This window comes from Symphalangus syndactylus, chromosome 6, assembly GCF_028878055.3.
Source record: "Symphalangus syndactylus isolate Jambi chromosome 6, NHGRI_mSymSyn1-v2.1_pri, whole genome shotgun sequence".
In the NCBI taxonomy this organism is placed as follows: Eukaryota; Metazoa; Chordata; class Mammalia; order Primates; family Hylobatidae; genus Symphalangus; species Symphalangus syndactylus.
Window position 1 is genome coordinate 132,315,827 of NC_072428.2, and position 22,964 is coordinate 132,338,790.

The 22,964-nt window shown below is 39.5% G+C and overlaps 1 protein-coding gene across 1 annotated transcript; it reads right to left on the reverse strand.

The window, feature by feature from the left end:
• Positions 1-7,665: 7,665 nt before the first annotated feature.
• Positions 7,666-12,073, reverse strand: LOC129485111 (trypsin-like). Its single transcript, XM_055284304.1, has 5 exons — positions 12,034-12,073; positions 10,093-10,255; positions 9,064-9,317; positions 8,356-8,492; positions 7,666-7,815 (listed from the first exon to the last, which is right to left on the reverse strand). Exons 1-5 carry the CDS (start codon positions 12,071-12,073, stop codon positions 7,666-7,668), a joined length of 744 nt encoding a protein of 247 aa, XP_055140279.1.
• Positions 12,074-22,964: the final 10,891 nt, after the last annotated feature.

The window sequence follows — 22,964 nt, forward strand, 5'->3', positions numbered from 1 at the left end:
GTGGCTTAGAAAGTATTCCTTTATTGTTTGGCTCTCTTCCCTACAAAATGCAAATTCTAATTTTGTTCCTCATAAATATGAACTGGCATAATTTTGGAGAACAGGTTCTAAAAGTCAATAAATTTCCATCTGGCTCTCTTCCTCAAATATTCTTAGAGTACATCTGCTTTGCTATCAGTAAGCTGAAGCCATCCCATCTGGAGGCACATAGAGAAGCCATGCACAGGTGCTGTGGCCAAAAATCAAGCTGAAGTTCCAGCTGACAGCCAGTATCAGCCCCCAGACCTATGAGTGAGGAAGTCTTTGAGACGGCTCCAAGCCCAGCCACCTGCTGCCTGCAAAACATGGGAGATTCCCAGCAATGACTGCCTAGAGGAGCCCAGTCAAATCCTAAAGCCACGAGAAATAGTAATAACAAGTGATTGACATTGCTATATCCTGCTAAATTTGAGGTGGTTTTCTATGCAATAATCAATAACCAGGACAGGAGTCAAATCATTTCCAACCCTACTACGTTTTCTAATGGTGATAGGTGAAGCAAGTATTCCAAGAGGGTGATTCTGCCTGAGTGGTTCCGGGGTCCCTGTTGTGTCCTCTCAATCCTGAAGGACTCGAAAGCAATTTATCTGGGTCCATTAGTTTGCTCTAATTTCATGTTTAATCCTCAAATCTGGGGAATGCTGGCTTGATGGAGGGAGGGATCAAGATCATCCGGAGAAGGGTTTGGCGGGGCAGTTTAAAGTGAGCATGAGGTGTGATTCTTTCCACCTTTAGGACTAAAATAGAAAAAGGATTAGACAATGCTCCTATGAGAGAAGATGTTGGAATCTACGGTGGAAAAGATAAGAGTATGAGTTGTTCATAATACACTGCCTGTAATTCTCATGGTAGCCTCTGAAGCTTGATCATAATGAGCTCTGATTATGACACATTTTGTAGCCATATGCCCTTGGGCAAGTTTCTTATCTCTGTCTTTATCAGTTTCCTTTCCTGTATAATGAAGAGCCCATTACATCCATTGTTTTTAGGAAAATGAAAAGATTCAGTGTTTTTAAAGTGGCTTTGGACGCTGCCTAACAAATAGTAAATGCTATTTAAATGTTGGTTAAATAAAATAAAATAACTGTAACTTTAGGATTCCTATATTTTCCAGGCTTTCAGGGACAGTAATTTATCTTATGTCAAAATATTGTTGTGAAGTTCTCAAATCTTTATGATATTTTCTTGTTTCTTTCTTTCTTTTTTTTTTTTTTTGTTAACATGGCTTTGGAGTTAGCCTGATAGGGTTCAATTCCTACTGACTTACCAGCTGCCTTATCCTGAGAAGGACATTTAACTACCTTAAGCCTCAGTATTCTAAGCTATGAAATGGAAAGAAGATTAGTACTTACCTCATAAGATAGTCGTGAGGATTAAATATTATTTAAAAACACTTAAGCATAGTATATGACACACACAAGATAATAAATGTGAGTTATCATCACTACTACCTTTTTCACCTCTGCAAAACTCCTGAGTACTCGAAAGGAGAAAAACCTTCTGGATGCTCCTGGTTCACAGGATTGTGTGATTTGGCTCCAGCAATGTCCTGGAACTGGGTCCCTTCTGAAGTCAGGGATTCAGAATTACTGGACTTCTTAGGTTTCAGCTCTTCCTAGCTCAATACCCCTCTCTCTAAAGAGAAAATGTATTACCCCCTCCAATTCTACTCATGTTTCACTAGGGACATCTCGTGACTAGCATGAGGCTCAGAAAAGATGTGGAGGGATGAGAGTCTGGAGCAGGTCAGTGCTGGGAAGCCTCCCAGCCTGACTGGGTTGCACTCATTGTCAGCTGGCTTTCTTCCTGCAGATTAGGGTGGATTAAGGGATTTTTGTAAGGTGAGAAAGATTAATGCTACATTTTATAAGCCAGACATCCTGGAAATTTCATTAAAGACAAATGTTATCTTTGTTTCATAAAACCTAACACTTGTTTATCAAGAAAAATGCAGAAAAGGAACAACATAAATATGAAACAACAATAAAAACCTGCAACTCCTTTTAGAGTTGTTCGCATTAACATGTCAGGCACCACATAATGATCTTTTTGCTTTGCCCCATTCTTTATATTTTTTCCCTTGCCAAAAAAGTAAATAATTCTTCTTTTTCCTGTAGTGATTCTCCTGCCTCAGCCTCCTGAGTACCTGGACCTGCAGCATGCACCACTACACCGTGCTAATTATTATTATATTATTATTATTATTATTATTGTAGAGACAAAGCCTTGCTATGTTGCCCAGGCTGGTCTCAATCTCCTGGCCTCAAGAAATCCTCCTGCCTCAGCCTCCCGAAATGCTGAGATTGCAGGCATGAGCCACTGCACCCGGCCGAAAGTTAATAGTTCTTTATACTAAAATTTCTCCTCTTTATATTGCTGATGTGGTTTGTATTTCCTGAATGAATCTGGAGTAATACAATGTCTGAGGAAAAATCTTCGGTGGAACCCAGAGCTATGGGAAGATGAATTTTCTATGGTGTGAAGACACTTTATTTCTAATATTTGGTAACTGCTATGATTGACAAAGAAATATGCCTTCCCCATCCTGCCTCATTCTTGTTACCCAGATGTGGATCATCTTTCGCCCCAAGCCAGTGTTAAAACTCATCTAACTACTATTTTATTCCATTCTCCAAATCAGATTCAAAACTAAAATACCGTAGCAAAAATAAAAATTGTTCTGGACACTACACAGGAAACTAAAGAAGAGAATTTGTATTATATTACCACACAGCATAATTTTCTAAAGATCTATTTATTTATTTTTATTCTTTTTTAAAATTTCTTCCTAAGTCTTATCCTACCTTACCTCTTTTCTTCTTCTACGTCTCTAATGTCTCTCTCTTTTTAAAAAGATTATTGTCTTCACCGTTAGATCCAGCCTTCAGTTTGCATATCTCACTCAGTAGAACATGGCAGCTAGCTGTCCCGTGGCTTAAGAAGTTATCGATTGAACAAAAATGTAGCTGATTTGGGTTGAAAGAAGGGGGTTAAATTACATAGCTAAAAAAAAGAATAAAATATTTTGTTATGCCTTTTTCTCAAATGAAATGAGAGATTTTGTCCTTTTTTTGATAAACACATGTAAAACAATGTAATAATGTGGAGACCATGCTAAGCTGCAGTGAAGAAAACAAAATAATCCTAGTAGTTAAACAGGAAGAAAATGAAAAGGACTTCAGGGGATTAAGGAGGGAGTTACTGATTTTAAAACTGCAGTTTCTGAGTTCAAAATGTTGATCATCAAAAACGGAAAATATGATTTTGAAGTGAGGAAACCCCAAAAGAAAGTTATATGATAATTCAATGGTGAGAGTCACATCGGAGCAGTGTCTATAATTCTGTGTGAGTGCTCCTTGGAAAAGAAAATGGAGGAAGAGGTCCTGTGGGAGAGGCAGTTATGTGTAAAGAAAGTTTAGAGGCTTGGAGAGGCGTTTCTCAGAAATCTGCCCAGCCTTTCCATTCTACATGCAATAGAGAGAAATGCAGTGGGGTGATGAGGGAAGCTTCTAACATGCCAGGACAACAATCCAGTGACTCCCAGGGAAGCATAATCTTTTCTCTTATAATTTTTTTAACTGTAGATATAGTACATGAGTGGTTTGAGAAATTACCACAACACAAAATTGTATGAACTGTGAAAGTTCCCCTTACGAATGAAGACAAAACAAACTTTCCAACAGTTCTTCAGACCATATGGCCTTATTTTTTGTTTGGAAAACAGGGTACTCTACTGCTATCAGATCTTTGAGCCAGAAGCTGGCCTTAGAGGAAACCTGTGGCCTTTCACTTCATGGGTCCCTCCAAGTCTAATAAAGAGTCTCAGAGGCAGAGCTGGCACTGCAAATAGAAATGGACCACAAAAATAGGAAAGTCATTTAAAAAATGAACTTGGATTATGCACATGGATGTGTCCTTAAAAATAAACTCTGTTAAGTAATGAAGGCTTTGCATGGGGACTGTGTACATAAAATCACAGTAGACTGTTGAGGTCGTGTTGGAGCGCTTATATAACTCTCAGGTAAGTTTTGATGAAGGAATTTGTGCCTCACAGTGAGAAGATGAGATCAGTTAGTAAAGGAGAAAATGAGTTGATTTATTCTGTAGAAGTTGGGAACTTGTTAAAAAAGAATGGAGAAACAAAGAAATTATTGAAAACTATGACTTCTTCAAGAGGTCTGGAAATCCTATAGTTTAGATGGCATACAAATAGAAAGTGGTTAGACTGAGCTAGTCAGAACAAATGAGTATCTCTAAGACTAAGACTTTTGTATTTGTGCCCTGTCAACAAATTGACATTTTAAATTGACTTTTAAAAGTAAGACTAAATAATATGAGGATAGCAAATATTTTATTTTTTAAAGACCTTTTAAAATTTGGTTTCAAAACTGAAGTCACTTTCCATGAAAGATAAATAGTGGTGTTACAGCAAAATAATAAATTAAATAAGATTTATAGAGAAAAAGATCATTTATTTATAGAGATAAATTTAGTAATTTATCTTATTAAAACAAATGTTCTTATATAAATATTCTTGAAGCCCTCCCTACTCCTAAGCTTCCATTTGTGAATGGTTTAAAGACTTTATTAGTCAGATATTCTGTCCCTTGCAACTTCCTAAGAGATGTGTTCACATTTGTACCTTTTTTTTTTTTTAACTTAAACACTTATTTTATTAGGGTGAATTTATAAAAGCTAAGTTGTTGGTTAAAATGGCATATGACATATACAGTTTAATAAAAATTCACAAATTGTAAAGCATTAAACAAAATAAGAGACTGAAAATGGCAAGAATAAGTACTAAACAAACACTATTGGATAACATAAAGGATTAATAATTTGTTTGCCCTTTTCTTTTCTCTGGGCCTGCCCTGATCTCTCATCTTTTGTGTATCTCACACTTCCTGTCAAGTCTTGGAACCTTCCCTCTATCTGGGGTGAGAAGGTGAATAGGTAGGTATTGACGGTGGTAATTAAGTGGAGCAGAAAAGTATTTCAGAGGGAACAGGGAAAACTTAATCTCATTTTGTTCAAGGCAGAAGCCCAAGATGTTTAGTTGGGGTAGATCTAAGGCTACCTATTTACACAAAGAGAGCTACATATGAAATTAATTTAGATTATACACAGGCATAAAAACAATTCAATGAGAACAAAGGAAATAAGACAGGAAATGTTAGTTGTGATCAAATATTTGAGAATGTTGAATGCAAGGCTAAGCAATTTTGGCTGCATTTTAGGGGCAGTGATAAGGCAGTATTAAGAGCTCAGCTTTTCTCTACAAACCTGCCATGCATACTTACAAAAGGATAGAAAATTGCTGATGGGCACATATATCTTTCAGTACTCTCCTCCTCTGAAATATTTATTATGGACTGCATGTTTGTGCCCCCCCTCCCAAATTCATATATTAAAAATTTAACCTTCAATGGGATGGTGTTGAGGTGGAGTCTTTGGGAGGTAATTAGGTTTAGATAAGGTCTAGAGGGTGGTGCCCCCATGATGGGATTAATGTACTAATTTGTAAGAAGAGAAAAAGGACTAGAACTGGCTCTCTTGGCCATGAGTGGATGCAACTAGAAGATGGCCATTAGGAAACATGGAAGCTATCCTCACCAGACACCAGACTACCTGGTGTCTTGATCTTGGACTTCACAGGCTCCACTGCAAGAAATAAGTGTCTGTTGTGCAAGCCACCCAGTCTGTGATATTTTTGTTATAGCTGACTGAGCTGCCTAAGACAGTACCCTTCCTTCACCTTATCACTGAACAACAAATACACTCCCATTTCCAACTGCCTGAACCTGTACCGTTCTGTTCTCTGATCCCAGTGTGTCTTTTCCTTTGTCTCATTCCAGATAACCATGAGAGTCACGTGCAGGGTCTTCTGCTCCAAGCCCTCCTTTAATGATGCACAGAACAATGAAGATTTGAGGGACGACTCGTGCAAGAACTAAAGCCAGAGTCTGTGATGCAGTCTCCAAACAGGACTGAAGAGAACAGATAATATATCTGTAGCTATTTATGACCCCAAGGTGCAATATCTATTTTCTGCAAACTTATCTGAATTTGCACCTTTTTGTTTTTGTTTGTAGTTTAAATTAGTACATCATCTGGGCTGGGATTTGGGGGAACTTGTGGTGAAAAAGGGCACAGATTGTCTCCAGAGACCAGGCCTGCTATAGCAAATTTCTAATTGGAAAACAAGAAAGATCTTGGAGGAAAGGAATATACAGGTAGGTGAAACCTTGGAAAACACAGGAAACCTGTGAATTTTAAATATTTCTACATCTAGAGGTTTCTGTTACCTAGCCTCCCAGAGTTTCAGATAGATTGAAGAAAAGGAAAAGAAAGACCATTCTGTTATATCAGCAGCAATCCACTGGGAATGCCCACGTGGGTTTTATCTTAGCTTTACTGTGAATTATTCGAATGATTTTGGGCAATTAATTTCAATTTTCTGCATTTTAGTGTCATTATATCTTGTAAGGTATGAATGCGTGATCTACCATAAGAGTCCATGTTTTCAATTAATTGATTTTTATTTTTAGAGATAGGGTCTTGTGTCTCCCAGGCTGAAGTGCAGCGGCACAATCAAAGCTCACTGCAGGCTCAAACTCCTGGGCTCAATAATCTTCTCACCTTAGCCTTTCAAGTAGCTGGAACTACAGGCATGCACCACCATGCCCAGCTAATTTTTTAATTTTTTGTAGAGGCAGTGTTGTCCAGGCTGGTCTCTAACTGTGTTGCCCAGGCTGATCTCAAACTGCTGACCTCAAGTGATCCTCCCAACTTGGCTTCTCAAAGAGTTTGGATTACAGGCATGAGCCACCTGGCCCCAGAAATGCAAGTTAAAATATATACTGTGGCCAAATCTTAAAACAAAATGTATCTGACATATTTTTAGAGTTCTTGATTTTGTAAAAAAACAAAATGTGGTGGTAACAGTGGCCTCTAAACTTGTTCACCTTTTCATTCTCAGTGTATCACATAGAGTTTGGCATATAGTTGGTGATCAGTAAACTTATATTAATTAGGTTGAATTAATGACTAAATAACTGTATTAGTCCATTCTCACACTGCTATAAAGACATACCTGCAACTGAGTAATTTATAAAGAAAAGAAGTTTAGACAACTCATGGTTCTGCAGTCTGTACAGGCTTCTGCTTCTTGGGAGGCCTCAGGAAACTTATAATCATGGTAGAAGGGAAAGCAAACACATCTTCACGTGGATAGCAGGATTGGGAGGGTGCTACCCACTTGAAACAAGCAGGTTTTGGGAGAACTCTATCACAAGAACAGCAAGGGGGAAGCCTGCCCCCATGATTCAATCACCTCCCACCAGGCCCCACCTCCAACACTGGGAATTACAATTCGACATGAGATTTGGGTGGGGACACCGAGCCAAACCATATCAATAACCTTTCACATTTTCTCAATATAGTACTTTGACCCTGTGTCCACCTTCTTAACAGCTAGTTTCAAGAGAAAGTTAATCAATGCCGACAGGGAGCATTCTTGGAAAGATGTGGTACAAGACAGTATATTTTTATTCAGATACTGTTTTTTGGCATAGAAAGAAGGTAAAGTTGATGAATAGGATATGGAACATGAAGAGATAAAGGTGTTCAGTTGGCAGCAATGGTCTGCTGAATGCATTTCACGTATTTGAAAACTTTAGTGTAGACTCCAGGTTTGTTCTTCTGAGCACAACCATAGCCCCAGGAGACAATAACCTGGAGTTCTCCTTTGCAGACCACAGGGCCACCAGAGTCACCCTGGGCAAAAAGGAAGGGATATTCAGAGCTCTTATTTATGCCCAGATGGGAGAATGGGCCGTAAGGTGTTTTTCCATTGTGCTGGGGCCATTGTCCCACACTGCTGATCCACCATGAAGCACTTTCTCTTCCTCTTGGAACCCTCCAACCCTCAATCTACTTACTGTATCAGTAGTTAGTCTTCCTTAAACCTTATTTGAGCCCCTTCTCTTTCCTTGGTAGGCCAATTGGGCCAAGAGGAGGTTTCATGCTGCTTAACTAGCTCTGCTCCTTCCACTAGAGTTCCTTTCCACAGTTTACCTCCTCAGAAGGGCACTTAGAAGTACTATTTGCACACCATCTTCTGTGCGTCTTTTAACTCTTAAAGCTAGACATTAATGCAATAAAAATAAAATATTTAATTTGTCCCAAGGCTATCCCTCACCTCTCACAATCAGTTATAGGGGCAGTTTTACAATCCTCTGTGTTTCTGAAAAGGGGAATTACGGAGGAGAAGATTAAGAATGAGCTGGAATTGAGAAGCAGTACAAAGAAACTAACCTGGCAAGAGTCCTTTCCACCCTCCAGGAATCCCAGACATATCATGTTTGTAGTAATCTTGCCTGGGTAGGCTGTGCGGCAAGCAGTGTTAGAGAGAATGGGAGCCTTCAGACACTGCAGGAGATCAGGGTAGTTGGCTGTGGAGTGGAAGAGTAAAAAATGCAAGATTACTCATGAGGTTTCCAAAAATTTCTTTCTCAATACATCTCCCCTCTTCCCCTATACTCTCACTCTTTCTTTCAATTAGCAAATGACTTCTCATTTGAGAGAACAATTTTTTTTTTCTAGAAGCTTTCCCAAATACTTCTGATCAATGAATTGTTCTTTCTCTGACACTAGCATCGGTGACCACAGATCTCACATCTAGTGACTTTATTTCTCAAGCAGGTATATGCTCCCGGCAAGACCAAATCCCTGAGTCTTTGTTTTATTTACCTCCTCAGTTTATAGTTCTCTGTCCATCACTAATCATACTTCAGTTAAATACCCTGATATCTTCATAGTACTTCATTATTGTGTCTTCTGCATGGTTCCAGAAAAGGAATCTTCTTCATTTCAATTATTAATAGTATATTTCTGAGATTCCATGTAACCAAAAACTATGTTCTGGGAACTTAGCCTTAAGCGAGTTTGGACTAGCTGACTTTCCACATGTCTTTCAGCTCTAAAATTGTCATACTTGGTACTTCCGTTTCAGGCGACCCTTACTGCCACTGCTCAGGGTGTTTCCCCAGCCAGAGATGAGGCACTGAGTACCAGCCGCTGCACAGGATCTTGGCAGAGAGATGGTGGCCACTTGAGAGTTGATGGTGGCGGCTGAGCTCAGCTTAATCAGCATGATGTCATTATCAATGGTGGCTGAGTTATACCTGGGGTGGCGAATAATCTTGGCTGCATTTATGAATTGTTCATTGCCTTCATAGACCTTAATGTTGTATTCTCCCAGACACACTTGGATTCTACTGGATTAAAAGATATAAGAGGTTCCTATGTATCTAGCTTGAGCTATTTCCACTTCTCCTGACCCCCCATTTATGAGCATAAACACAGACACCATTCTTTTCAAGCAATCAGTCACACAGTAATTGTGCACTTAAGGTAGCATTCTGCACCGCCACACAGTACAGGTTACAGTTTTCCTTAGGGAAGTGTCACTGCGAGTGCAGACTCACTGCCCGCCATCTTGTTAGAATAGTAAGGAATGGGAATGAGAACTCAAGGACTTGAATAAACAGTTGGAGATAAAAAGGAAGTTGGTGGAGATTGATCAGCACTTGCCATTTGGGATCACCAGTTATCACAGGGAATGAAGCAGGAGTCAGAGAAATGGCAGAATGTTAAGGGAGCAGAATGAATAATGCATATTTTTAATGTTGCACTGTAAATTCTTTGTATTTTATTGCCTCCATATACAGTTTATACTGGCTGAGCTACAGTAATTAGCACTAAGTACTGATTCATGTCATAAGCTATTTCTAGGGATAGTTCACCACTCACTATTTCCCTTCCGTATCTTGAATACCATCATTTGGGAAGACATCAGGGAACCCTGAAGAGTACCTCTCCATGCAAAAGCCCCTTTATACATCAGATAATCCCTGAGAAAATAAAAAGTCTTTGGAGGTCTGAATGCTTCACCCTCAAGCACAACTCTGCAGTTTACTCTGGATTGTGTTTTGTCAGGGATAGAGGATTAATTAATCTTAGTGCATAAGAAAGTGAGTATCAATGACTTACGACTTGTAGCAGTGAGCCGCGGACACCACCCATTTGTTATTGATGAGGGAGCCGCCACAGAAGTGATAGCCAGCATTCAGGGACACCTGATACGGGACAGAATTCCTCTGACAGGTGTAGCCCCCAACGATCTTGTCATCATCATCACTAGTGGGGAAAGCAGCTGACAGAGGAAAGTTGGGAACTATCAGTTAAACAGATCTATCTTAAAGTTTCTACAATACCATGAAGTTTTCTCAGATTTACCAAAATAGCAGAATGTTTTCTTGTCTCACATAATCAGGAAATGGTGGCTTTAAGGTAATTTGGGGGTGGGGGGAATTTATTATCCCAGGCCTTTAAATTGTACCCCACTTATAACATTATAACTATCTATTTTTTGATTTATGCTTTAACTTTGATAAATGCATTTTTTAATATATGTACTATTCAGACACACACGCGCACACGTGCGCGCGCACGCACACACACACTCAAAGATCAGAAACTCTCGACACAGTAAATCTCCTGAATATGACTTCCTGAAGACACAAGGAAACATTTTTCACAGAACTCTGCTCCGCAGCCATACAATTAGGTGTAATGCTTTTCAGTAGTCATGCTGATGTTGGTTTGTGGTTGTTGGTGGGATGTTGGTATGGGAAAAAGAGCCCCATACGGTAACAGAAAGGAAGCTTTAAAAAGGCACCTGAGGCCGGGCGCGGTGGCTCACGCCTGTAATCCCAGCACTTTGGGAGGCCAAGGCGGGCGGATCACGAGGTCAGGAGATCGAGAGCATCCTGGCTAACACGGTGAAACCCCGTCTCTACTAAAAGTACAAAAAATCAGCCGGGCGTGGTGGCGGGTGCCTGTAGTCCCAGCTACTCGGGAGGCTGAGGCAGGAGCATGGCATGAACCCGGGAGGCAGAGCTTGCAGTGAGCCGAGATGGCGCCACTGCACTCCAGCCTGGACAACAGGACGAGAATCTGTCTCATAAAAAAAACAAAGAAAACTAAGGCACCTGAGAATTTTCTGGTCTGGAATGAAATTAGAGATTTATACTTTTGCTCTCCTAATTTCTCTTCTTGATTCCAGTCTAGAATTTTTATTAAAATCATTTTACAGAGCATTATAGGATGACCCTCTTCAGCCTTTCCCCTTATCCCAATTATCTTTCCAATACTTACGAATTTATTCAGCTTTTAAAGTCTAGCCCACTTTATATCTTGTAGCTCCAAAAGTTTGTGATTATATTTTATGAGCCCCATTGTTCAGATATTTTTAATAGTTTTAGGAAAGAAGTTAGCAAGTGTGTAGACAGATGCATTGAATTTATACCTGCCTAACTTGAGAAAATTTAGTATTAAGTTTTAGTCATATAAAATTTAGTAGTATAAAAGGAAAACTCATCATGTTTCTGTTATATTCATGATGAAATGACATGTTACTTTACACCAGAGAGATATCCACGGCAAAAATATCGTAAAACACAGTCCATAGCTTTTATTCATGAGAAAGAAAATTGCTTTTCCCTTTGGCTTCATATTGCTAGCCCTTTAGTGTGGAGAAGATGCAGGCTCTGACACCTGCAGCCTCTTTAACAGCACACGATTAGTTTCAATTATTAACTCCAAATTCTTGGAAAGATCAGGATAAGCGCCTCCTTAATCTGGGCTGTCTTTTCCTTTTCTCTCCTTCTTCCTTAATATTACCCAGAAGTTGAGAGCAAGTCCTGTGTGTTTATATGTTCTACCCTGATCACTTCTGCTCACTGTGATCTTCCTCCAACAAGTGAAATTTAATTATCCACAAACGTATGTATTTTGCACTGCCATTTCACTGTTTTGAGCTTCTTGAACACAGACACCAGATTCAACATTCATTGTTGTCTTCCAGAGTATAAAGCACAAACTTAAGTTTATGTTCGACATCTGCTGATTCACTCATTAAAAGAGACTCACCAGCAGCTCCCAGGAGAGCAAGGAAGATGAAAGTCTTCATGGTTGCTCACTTCACCTGGACTTGGAAATAGCATGACAGCTTTTCTTCCATAGCTATTTATACCAATGGACTTGTCTTGACATTCATGGCCACAGGGGCCAGAAAAGGGATTTCGCTGCAAACTCACAAATCTAAATCTAAATTCTGTAACAGATGCAAGATAACTCAACATAAATTTTAAACATTAACATTTGCCTACTTTTCTAGAGGGTCATGGGACTGAAAGCAATAAACCCACCTGGTAGAAACTGTGCCCCATAATAGGTAAGGAAGGTGGAGTAAGGTCACAGGACAGAGTTACAGGTGTCTGGATTCCCAGATAAAAAACATTAAGTAGTTGGGCATCTCAACTGTATATGTTTATTCTAAGAACTACTGTACTTTTGAAGTTTCATAATGTAGACTCTTTTACAATTTTATACTTTGTCTTATGACCGCTCTGGTCTTATATACCCATGTTAGCTTTTCTCTTTTTTAAATTTCAACTCTTATTACAAATTAAAGGGTACATGTGCAGGTTTTTTATGTAAGTAAATGACGTGACACCCAGGCTTGGGGTCCCAACAACCTCATCACCCAGGCAGTAAGCATAGTACCCAACAGGTGGTACTTCACCTTTTCATTATTAAAGGAACAGCTTGTTTCCCTAAGAAAAAGAAGATTGCTATTACTTGAACTTATAATAGAGAAAAAGAGGAAAGTTAAAAAACGCTAATCACTTATAATTATCTTGAGCTTATAATTATCTTGAGCTTACTGTACTTATTCTAAGTACTTATTGAGTAAGTCAGTAAGTACATAGAATACTGACATACATAGCAAACTGTGTATGTCAGGGATATTTTAAGTATTTGCCCATATTAATTTAGTAATCTTCACAATAACCATATAAGATACCTGTTATAATTCCCACTTTACAGATGTGAAAACTAAGGCACACAAAACCGTAGGGGATTTGACCAAAACCACATAGCAAATACATGGTAACATCAGCATTCCAACCCAGAAAAATCTTCCTTCAGAGTCTGTGGTCCTGACCACTACGAAACACTTCTCTCAGTAAGTTCACCAAAATCTGGATGCCAAGATAATGCAAAATCCTTGGACAATGATAACACAACTGAAATTTATAAAGTATTTACTGTGTGTCCAGCACTGTGGAAGTGGATTACATGCATCAACTCATTCAATCTTCACAAGCAGCACTGTAAGTGTTAAACTACCAATTTCACCATTTAAGAGATGTGGAGAAAGAGGCTAAAAGAAGTCAAATGAGTATATCAAAGTTTCTTGGCTGTTAAGTGGCCAATCTATGGTTAAAACTTAAGCAGTCTCACTTCAGGGTTCATGCCCTCAACAGTGATGCCGTGAATATAATAAGAGAGAACAGGGCCGGGCGCAGTGGCTCACGCCTATAATCCCAGCACTTTGGGAGGCCAAGGTGGGCAGATCACGAGGTCAAGAGATCAAGACCATCCTGGCCAACATGGTGAAACCCCATCTCTACTAAAATACAAAAAAAAAAAAAAAAAAAAAAAAAAAAATAGCCAGGCGTGGTGGCGGGCACCTGTAGTTCCAGCTAATCAGAAGGCTGAGGCAAGGGAATCACTTGAACCTGGGAAGCAGAGGTTGCACGCCACTGTACTTCAGCCTGGCAACAGAGCAAGACTCCATCTCAAAAAATAAAAACAAAATAAGGAAGAACAGTTTGAACTCTGCAAAACTAATGGCTAACTTCAAGGACTATTTGGAATTCTGGAAAATCCAAGAAATAGGTTGCTGGAGCAGGAATTTTCAGAATTAATACAACACGACAGAAGCATACAGTTGAGTGAATCTCCGTGAGAAGTAACTCCTGGCCAGATGTAGCTAAATTTGACATCTACGCAACACATTTGAAACGTCCTATCAGGATCTATTTCTGCTTAAACAAATTATCACTCCTGAAGTAGTTTCTGCTTCTTTTACATTTGAATTATTACTGCTTCAAGATGACTTACTCAACAGCAGAGTTTCTCAACCTTAGCACTACGGACATGCTGGGCCAGATATTTCTTGGTTGTGGATAACTGTCCTGTGCATTGCAGGATGTTTATCTGCATATGTCTGGTGTCTGGAAGAAAACAGCAATACCTTTGTCCCCCAGTCATAACGACCAAGAATGTCACCAGACATTGCCAAATGTCACCTGGGAGGCAAAATCATCCCCAGTTGAGAACCAGAGCTCTCAGGGAGAAAGAAGGGAAATGGGGCTTTGCTTCTAAGGCAATAGCCTTTAAAAAGTGCCTTGAGCTGTGGGACAATATAGACACTCAATAACTACTGAATGAATGGCACCCAAAGTGGGGAGCTGCCTTTAACTGATTCCTAAAAATTAGAAAATATTAAGGAGTAAGGGAAGGAGCGGTGCCCAGAATGAGGAAGGGGGAGTCTTCTTAGCTCGTTCAACATTTTCCATTGCTGATACTTTAACCTATGAGGTGATAGAACTTGTTTAAATCTGCATCATTCTTGGAACTTCCCCAGAGATTCTTCAGAGATCTTGGCCCATATAAAAAGTACAGCACTATAGAGCAGAGCTTTTTAGATTAATTGGCTCATGTACTGTTATGGCCTAGAAAGCTGCCTCTAGTGTGCCCTGGGCTTGATCACTGGGACTCCTTCCAGGAGCAAAAGAGTGAGAGTTGCCAGATTGGGGGTAGGTGATGTGGGTTGTCATCTAGGATCAGTTGCAATTTCACACACAGAAAGTCCTGAGACAGGAAAAGTAGTCCCGTCTGTCTACTGGGATGTTTCTCTAGCCATCTAAAGCAGGGGAGGGCATGTGAGGAAAATTTTAAACGATGGTTTCTAGACTTCAGTTTCCAGACTTCAGTTATTTCCAGATCATTCTTTTACTTTTTTTTGCATGTAAACCACTTACATTTTGATTTTTAAATAGACTTCTTTTTTTTTTTAGTCTCTTTTTAAGCAATAACATTGATGTTTCTTGTGTTGGTGGCTTTTTTATCTAATTCATACTAAGATGAACACATGCTTTTCAAATAAAAATGCTCATCTGAGTACTATCTACAATTATGTTGAGGACTACTAGTGATAAGTCTACCAGCCTTCGAGAAACATGGTGGTAGTAGATGACTGGGGAAATGAGGGTGGGCAAAAGCAAGGATCACTGATGGTGGTGGCTGCAGTGTTGCCTGTGAGTGGAAGGGGTGTGGAGTAGAGTGGATCAGGATGTTAAGTGAAAGTAATTAGGAGAATGCTTTCTGTAGAAGAGGCCAGGTGAATACAAGATTAGTGTGAGGTGCCTTTGTACATATGCATGTCTATTTGCCATTTGTGTGAACACATCTGAGTCAAATATCCTTACATTATTGTGTAGGAGCTTGGACCTGTAAGATACACTGTGTTTCTGAGATGCTGTGAGTCATTTTGTAAAGCGTGACACTGGAGAATTGGGTTGAAAGTTCTCAGACTTGATGAAGTATTTTTGTCTGCATTTTATGTGTGCGAAACTTCTGTTCCCCATGACATCAATAAATTCTTATTTGTAATCAATACTGAACATGCTACAATGTGTGGGGGCCTCCTTCCTCAGCCTCATCTCACAACATCCATCAGCTGTGGGGAATGTCCATATTTTTTCTTTTGCTCAGCAGAGTGGGTCAGTACCTACACTTCTTTTTCAAACTTCAAACACATGGTGACCCACAGGCAGATGCCAATATTTAACTAGTCCGTATTTGTCACCTCTTTTTCTCATGCACACGACTTAGTGGCTTTGGAAGACTAGTTGAACTTGTGCCTAACTTACGGGCTGATTAGGTTCCAGCAAATATATTGACATTTGTATTGGCAAGAAGAAAAGGCTCCAGACTCTAGAGGCAATTTCATACTCTTTTTCTCTATAGACTTTTTTTGTTCTTAGCTTCTCCAGCCACTTTCATACCTAATACATCACTAGATCATGCTGGCTTTTAACCACTCTAGTGTATGGAGACAATTTTAAGTAAAACTTATTTTCCTGAAAAAAATGAGTACTAACACACACACACACATACACACACACACACATACACACCATAAACAGTCAGGGGAAAAGAAAGTGCAAAAAGAACAAGGTGTAAAGTATATGCTTGTGAACCTGGAAGTCTATATTAAGCTGAATTGCTAATCTTTGTAACATACAGAAAATCATTATTAGTGAATAGTATGATCTTTCTTGAGACATTGAACCCTAGAACCAGATCTAAGTTTTCTTGAGAACCCTGCTCAAGGATGGAATTAGTTTGGAGGCATTTTTACGCTGGCTACATGTGATTCTCTCCATAAAATTGTTTGCATGGCACAGCAAACCTTTCCAATAGAAGCCCTAACAGTAAGTGTTTTACATACTTTGCCGGCAATATAGTCTGTCACAACTACTCTGCTGGCCTGCAATGAAAGCATATAAATAAATGAGTGTGGCTGTGTTTCAGTAAAAGCTAATTTACTAAAGTCAGCTGTAGGCCATATTTTTTTCCTCAGGCCATAATTGGTCAACCCTGCTCTAGAAGATAGGGAAGAAACCATTTTCATACCGTATATCTAGATTTAAAATTAAATGGTGGTTCGGTTTCAACGATCAAGAATGGTTTAAAATAAAATTAGTAATCTTATTAAAAATGTCTCACTTTTTACTTTACTCCAAATGCTTTCAGGAGAAGGGAAGAAGTGGAGGAACGGATATTTAGGTCTGGGGTATTAGAGTGACAGAGAATAATGCAGGAAAAAAAGGAAATCTTGATGGAGACAGAAAATGTACATCAAAGTAGAGAAACAATAAAATGTGGACAAAGAACATTTAAATTTGGTGACCAGAGTTCTAGACTTTATTCTGTTTCTAGCTTTTTATTGGTCTCTGAACTTTAAAATACTCAGTATAAAACGAATACTCACAGAAACTAATGGGAAAATAAGACAAACTAACACAATTTTTGATCCACATATTAGAGTTTTGTGAAGTTACAAACTTACGTCTCTGTCAGAATTTACTTTACATTGCTCTGTATTCCTGTTCATGCCCATATTCTACCTCCATCCCATAAAATTAGATGGTAAAGCATACCTAACACAAGAAATTGTTTTATCACAGAAACAGACAAGTGTGTATATGTGAAACCCACAGCTGTCAGAACATGTACGAATGCTATCATGAAATAATTGCAAATTTGCCACTTCTGACTATAAGGGGTCAGTGAGAAATTTATGGAGAGAAAGCATTCTATTAGATTAGAAGGAAATGGAAGAAAAACAGAGATGAAGATGGAGATTAAATTGAAGCTAACAGCCAAATAGAGCATCATAAGTGGAAAATGACACATGGAAAGAGTGTATAACATACACCTCATATTAATTTTTAATGTATAATATACACCTCATATTAATTTTTCAATAAAGACAATTTCTGTCAAATATAGTTATATCCAAAACAATGTTGAGCATATAATAGGAACTTGATAATTTAAAAAATTTTTTCTTAGATACATAATGTTTGCGCATATTTATGGGATACACATGATATTTTGTTACCTGCACAGAACGTGTAATTGTCAATTCAGGGTATTTAGGGTATCCATCATCTAGAGTATTAATCATTTCTATGTGGTGGGAACATTTCAAATCCTCTGTTCTATTTTGAAATATATAATACATTGTTGTTAACTATAGTCACCCTACTCCTCTGCTATTGAACATTAGGATTTATTAATTCTAACTGTATTTTTTAATTTCTTCCTAGCTCCATTATCCCAGCCCCCTTTAATATACCCACCTTAATATTATGGGATGCATTTCCTAAATCCAAATAAATTGATATCCAAAGAGAAATGTTACTTAGCTCAGCTATGCTTTCCTGTTACAATTTTGGAAATTGTAGTTTGGAGGGTAGAAAACAGAAACTTATAGGCATCTTGAATTACAACCCAGGAAGAATGACTAAGTCCCATTGAGACACAAGGAGGTGGGCAAACAATTCACAAATACAGTGACCCTTAGAGCTCAGAGTCACTGTCACTCTCCTCACCCCACTCCCTTTGAGTGACAGTCATCAGATTAGGAATATTTAGTGAATTTAGTGGAGAACACTGGTTTACTAAGAGCAAGTCATGTCAAACTAAACCCATTTTCCTTTGGGTGACTTTATTAGGTTGGAGAATGAGGAGAAGATCTGGAACCTAGCATACTTGTTTTCTGCAAAGTACTTGATTTTTTCATGATATTTTTGTAGTTAAGGTTCTTGATGTGATACTACAAGGTAGACGCTGTTAATTACCAGATGTTCTCTCAAGTCTTGTCTCACAGCCCATATGAACTCCAGTAAGAAAATCCCTACTGTCTCTGATTTGAGAACATAGAAGCCGAACAGCTGATTTACTAATGACCCAAAGCTGAGAAAAGTCAATGCTAGCAAAGATTGATTTAAGACACAAAGAAGTCACACTCCATGTAAAAATCTGCCTAGCTCATACTAATAGCTTTCCAATCATCCTAGTCTTTTAAGTGCTAATATCAGACTTGGTTTTCACTCACAATTAGATATAATGCCATTCCTAGACAAATGGAATCCAAGGAGACAGAGAGGCTGGTGACACAGCAGCAGGTTACCTTTGCTGGTTGCCCACTTGGGATCTTGTCTCTTCTCTGTTCAGGCATCTCAGTGTTGCCCTGTTCCCTGTGACCAAGTCCACATTTGACACTTCTCTAGTAAATGAGTGCTTGCTTGTTCCCAGTTTTCTGTGCTTATATCCACGCTGGTATCCTGACTCCTTTGAGACAACGTTCATTCTTGCTCTTAGCAGTCCCCATGACCAAATTGACAACCTCAAGCCTTCTTCCAGTTCCTCTGAAACTGGCAGCTACCTTCTTGGGCTTTCCCCTGTTCTCATTCAAAATCCTCCATCACTGCTCTGCCAATCCTACTGCCCAGTTTTGGTGTCTGTGGAGAGCATCTGCTCCAACTACCACGACTTGAACAGACATAGCCAAAGGGAACTCTGTCTTGAGGACTTGAAGTAAAGCTGCTTGGTTAGAGGAGTGCAGATCCCATCACTCAGTGGTGGCTAGAGACCATGGCCTAGAAAACCTATGCTAAAGGAATGTGTTAGTTACTATCGAACATCTGAAGCACTCTTGTGTTAGAAACACAGATGCATGCCACAAGACTCTAGATGACAGGATACACACAAAGAAGTGGAAGTCACAAAAGAATATGTCATCATTTAATGAAACAAAGAACTTTTTAAGAAAGGATGGCAACTCATCTGGGTAGCAGCGAGAAGCTCATCTCTACGTGATACGGGAGGATAGATTTATAAGGTTCTTTTCTTACTATTGGAAGGGGAGGTTTTGATATTCCTTGGTAAGCTTTGTTTTATCTTGGTATTTATCACTTAAACATTTACTTTTTCATATAAGTAAGTAGACTTTGATGTTTTAGGTGCTCTGAAGCAAACCATCTCTGTAGTTGCCAGTTGTACAGGTTTAAAGGAAATTATAGTAGCAGCCTGTGCTGCTCTGATTAGGCATGGCTAATGCCCTCATAGTAGCAAGCTGAGCTCAGGCAAAGATTGCAGAGGAAGGAAAGATCTTCTCTGGGCCAATGTTCTGTAACCCTGGAGCCCATAAGCATCATAAGAAGGTCGTGGTTAGAAACGCAGAGGATGGCTCACACCTGTAATCCCAGCACTTGGGGAGGCCGAGGTAGGTGGATCACGAGGTCAGGAGAGTGAGACCATCTTGGCTAACATGGTGAAACCCCATCTCTACTAAAAATACAAAAAATATTAGCCGGGTATGGTGGTGGGCGCCTGTAGTCCCAGCTACTCAGGAGGCTGAAGCAGGAGAATGGCATGAACTCGGGAGGCGGAGCTTGCAGTGAGCAGAGATCGCGCCACTGCACTCCAACCTGGGGGACAGAGCGAGACTCTGTCTCAAAAAAAAAAAAAAAAAAAAAAGATATGCAGACAAATTTTGATTATCGGTAGAACCCAGTAGTATAACATTTTAAAAAGCTCCTTGAAATTATTCTTTTGTAGGTGATTTGGGGACCTCATTTTGTTGAAACACTACTCTACATCTTTCCCTTGAAACCTGGAATAATTTTGAAGGATGGCAACATTAAGTTTTAGTGAAAGTATTTTATTGACATTTCTATGTGAGAAATACTAGCCCCTCCAGAGGTGAGACAGTTACAGTGGATTCCAGGTTCTGGACCTGGACCCAGGGAGGATAGAAATCCCTCCATTTGCTTTCCATGATGTCTGGACTCATTTGATATAGCTGTAAATTTTGGGGTAAATGCCAGGTTTGCCTTTGTGGACACAGCCTGCACCCATGGAAACAATGCCCTGAGGTGTTCCACTGCAGACCACAGGATAACTAGAGTCATCCCAAAGGGAGAGGAAGTGAGTATCAGAAGTATGCCTACCTCCTGAGCAGATGCAGGGCCCAGGGTAGGGATAAATTAAACCCAGCTGGCAGGCATTCTTCCTGTGCTCAAGAAAGTCAGGCACACCGTGCTGTCACTAATCAGGCGCAGGAAGGCTTCATAGCATGTGCTGTTGGAGAGCGCATGTGTTTTTAAACATTGCAAGGAATTAGGGAGCTAGGATCCAGCCTTCTGTTTACTCTCTGAACTGTATTCTGTGAAAGAATTCATTCTTGAATAAAATACATGGTGATAACCATTATCCACAGACACTAAGTGACACCCATCCCCCCATAGATATGAACTTTTCCAAACCCTCCTAGTGCCCCTCTCTCCAAACTCACCAGAGGGTCAGGTCCCCCAAAGGGCAGCAACAAGCAATAATAATAATTATAATAATTATAATGACAATTAACATTTCTTGAGCACTTACTGTTCTAGGCTCATTTTGTTTATTTCTTTATTTAAAAATTATTTTTATTTTGAGTTATGGGGTACATGTGCAGGATGTGCACGTTTGTTACATAGGTCAACCCATCACCTAGGTATTAAGCCCAGCACGCATTAGCTATTTTTCCTAATGTTCTCCTTCTCCCCACCCCATCCTCCCAACAGGCGCCAGTGTGTGTTGTTTCCCTGCCTGTGTCCATGTGTTCTCATCGTTCAGCTCCCAGTTACAAGTGAGAACATGTGGTATTTGGTTTTCTGTTCCTGTGTTAGTTTGCTGAGGATAGTGGTCTAAACTTATTTTATATATTATCTTATCTAATCCTTAAACTCAACTAGTGAGCTAGGAATGATTATTATTTATGCATGCTGTCCTGGTACAGTTACAAATCGCACCACTTTTCTTTCTCAAAAATGTCCCTATTTGGTCAATAAATTGCATATTCACTCTAGTTGTATAGCAAAGTCTCATGTGATCATCAGAACCGGAGGGTGGGTGTGGAGTTAAGTTTGCTCTTGCATGTTGCATGCAAGAATTTTGCATGGGGGGGGGTTTCTATTTCTCCATGCTGTTATAGGAGGAATGGAAATCTACAAATTTTCTGTTGAGTTTCTGACCTACACAGGAGACCATAGAGGATGCAAGTTCAGTCTCCATCACTCTCTCTTTCTACAGTATTAAAGGAAGAAAAGCACTTATCAGCAATTCCAGGAACATGACAAGATAATGTTCTTCATGGTGGCTCTCTGAATTCACTCAGTGATGAAGAAAAATGAGGGAATAGTCCCCTTTACATGCCCTGAACCAACCAACTTTATGGATATTCCAAGAGCTCTGGGAAACAGCAAGAGTATGATAGGAGACATCCGGCCATTCATCAGGAGGATTCTTCATTTCTCAAGTATGGCAAATATTGTTGCTGAGGTTATTCATAAACATGCCTTCAGAGGGAAGTATGGGATTTACAGATCCCATCTGGTTATGGACTACTCTTGACTTTCTTGATTTAATAAAGTTTTACCGTGATGACACAAAGAGCACTGTTAAACAGAGCTGTGTTACTTGAAGAATGAAATACTTTCAATACAACCAATGGATAAATTATTCTCTCACTGTACACATTACCTCTCTTGGCCTTTTTATAATCTAATTTCTTATCATTCATAATCAGTCCCTCAAATACTAACTCTCACCTGAGCTTTTCTCAGATCCAACTTCTACAGAACATATCTGCTCCCATACTTAGGGTCAGCTAGTCTAGTGCTGAATTCATCATAGCTTTCTCTTTCTCTATTTTCTGTCAGTGCAATGAAGCTACACACATATGGTTAGCCAAACTTGAAACACAGAAGTCACCCTTAACTTTTTTTTTTTTTTTTTTTGACGGAGTTTCACTCTTATCACCCAGGCTGGAGTGCAAATGGTGTGATCTCGGCCCACTGCAACCTCCTCCTCCTGGGTTCAAGCGATTCTCCTGCCTCAGCCTCCCAAGTAACTGGGATTACAGGCATGTGCCACCACGCCAGGTTATTTTTGTATTTTTAGTAGACATGGGATTTCGCCATGTTGGTCAGGCTGGTCTCGAACTCCTGACCTCAGGTGATCCACCCGCACTGCGCTTCCAAAGTGCTGGGATTACAGGCGTGAGCTACCCCACCCCGCCCACCCTTAACTTCTTTATCCACCTTGCTCACTACCTGTATTCAAAGTCTTGACGATATTACCTGTTTTAAAGATCCTTGACTTTTCTTTGACGATCCCTGATTTTCCTTTCAAGTCAACCACCTATGACTTGGTTCAGTAGCACATTTTCTCTCCTGAATTATTGAAATCGTGCTAAAACCACTTCCTTGTTTGTGGCTTTATTCTCCTTCAACTCACTCTCTACATCAGAGTAATCTTTCTAAAATGCACATGGATCATTACATTTTCCTGCTTAAAATGCTTTGGTGGCTCCGCATTGACATCACGATAAG

Bases quoted from the DNA above. Each gene is read 5' to 3' on its own strand.
- LOC129485111 (XM_055284304.1), bottom strand. From the start codon at position 12,073: ATGAAGACTTTCATCTTCCTTGCTCTCCTGGGAGCTGCTG. The intron at 10,256-12,033 runs GTGAGTCTCTTT...TTCCTCTGTCAG, and splicing joins TGCTCTCCTGGGAGCTGCTG to CTGCTTTCCCCACTAGTGAT. The intron at 9,318-10,092 runs GTAAGTCATTGA...CTTTTAATCCAG, and splicing joins GCGGCTCACTGCTACAAGTC to TAGAATCCAAGTGTGTCTGG.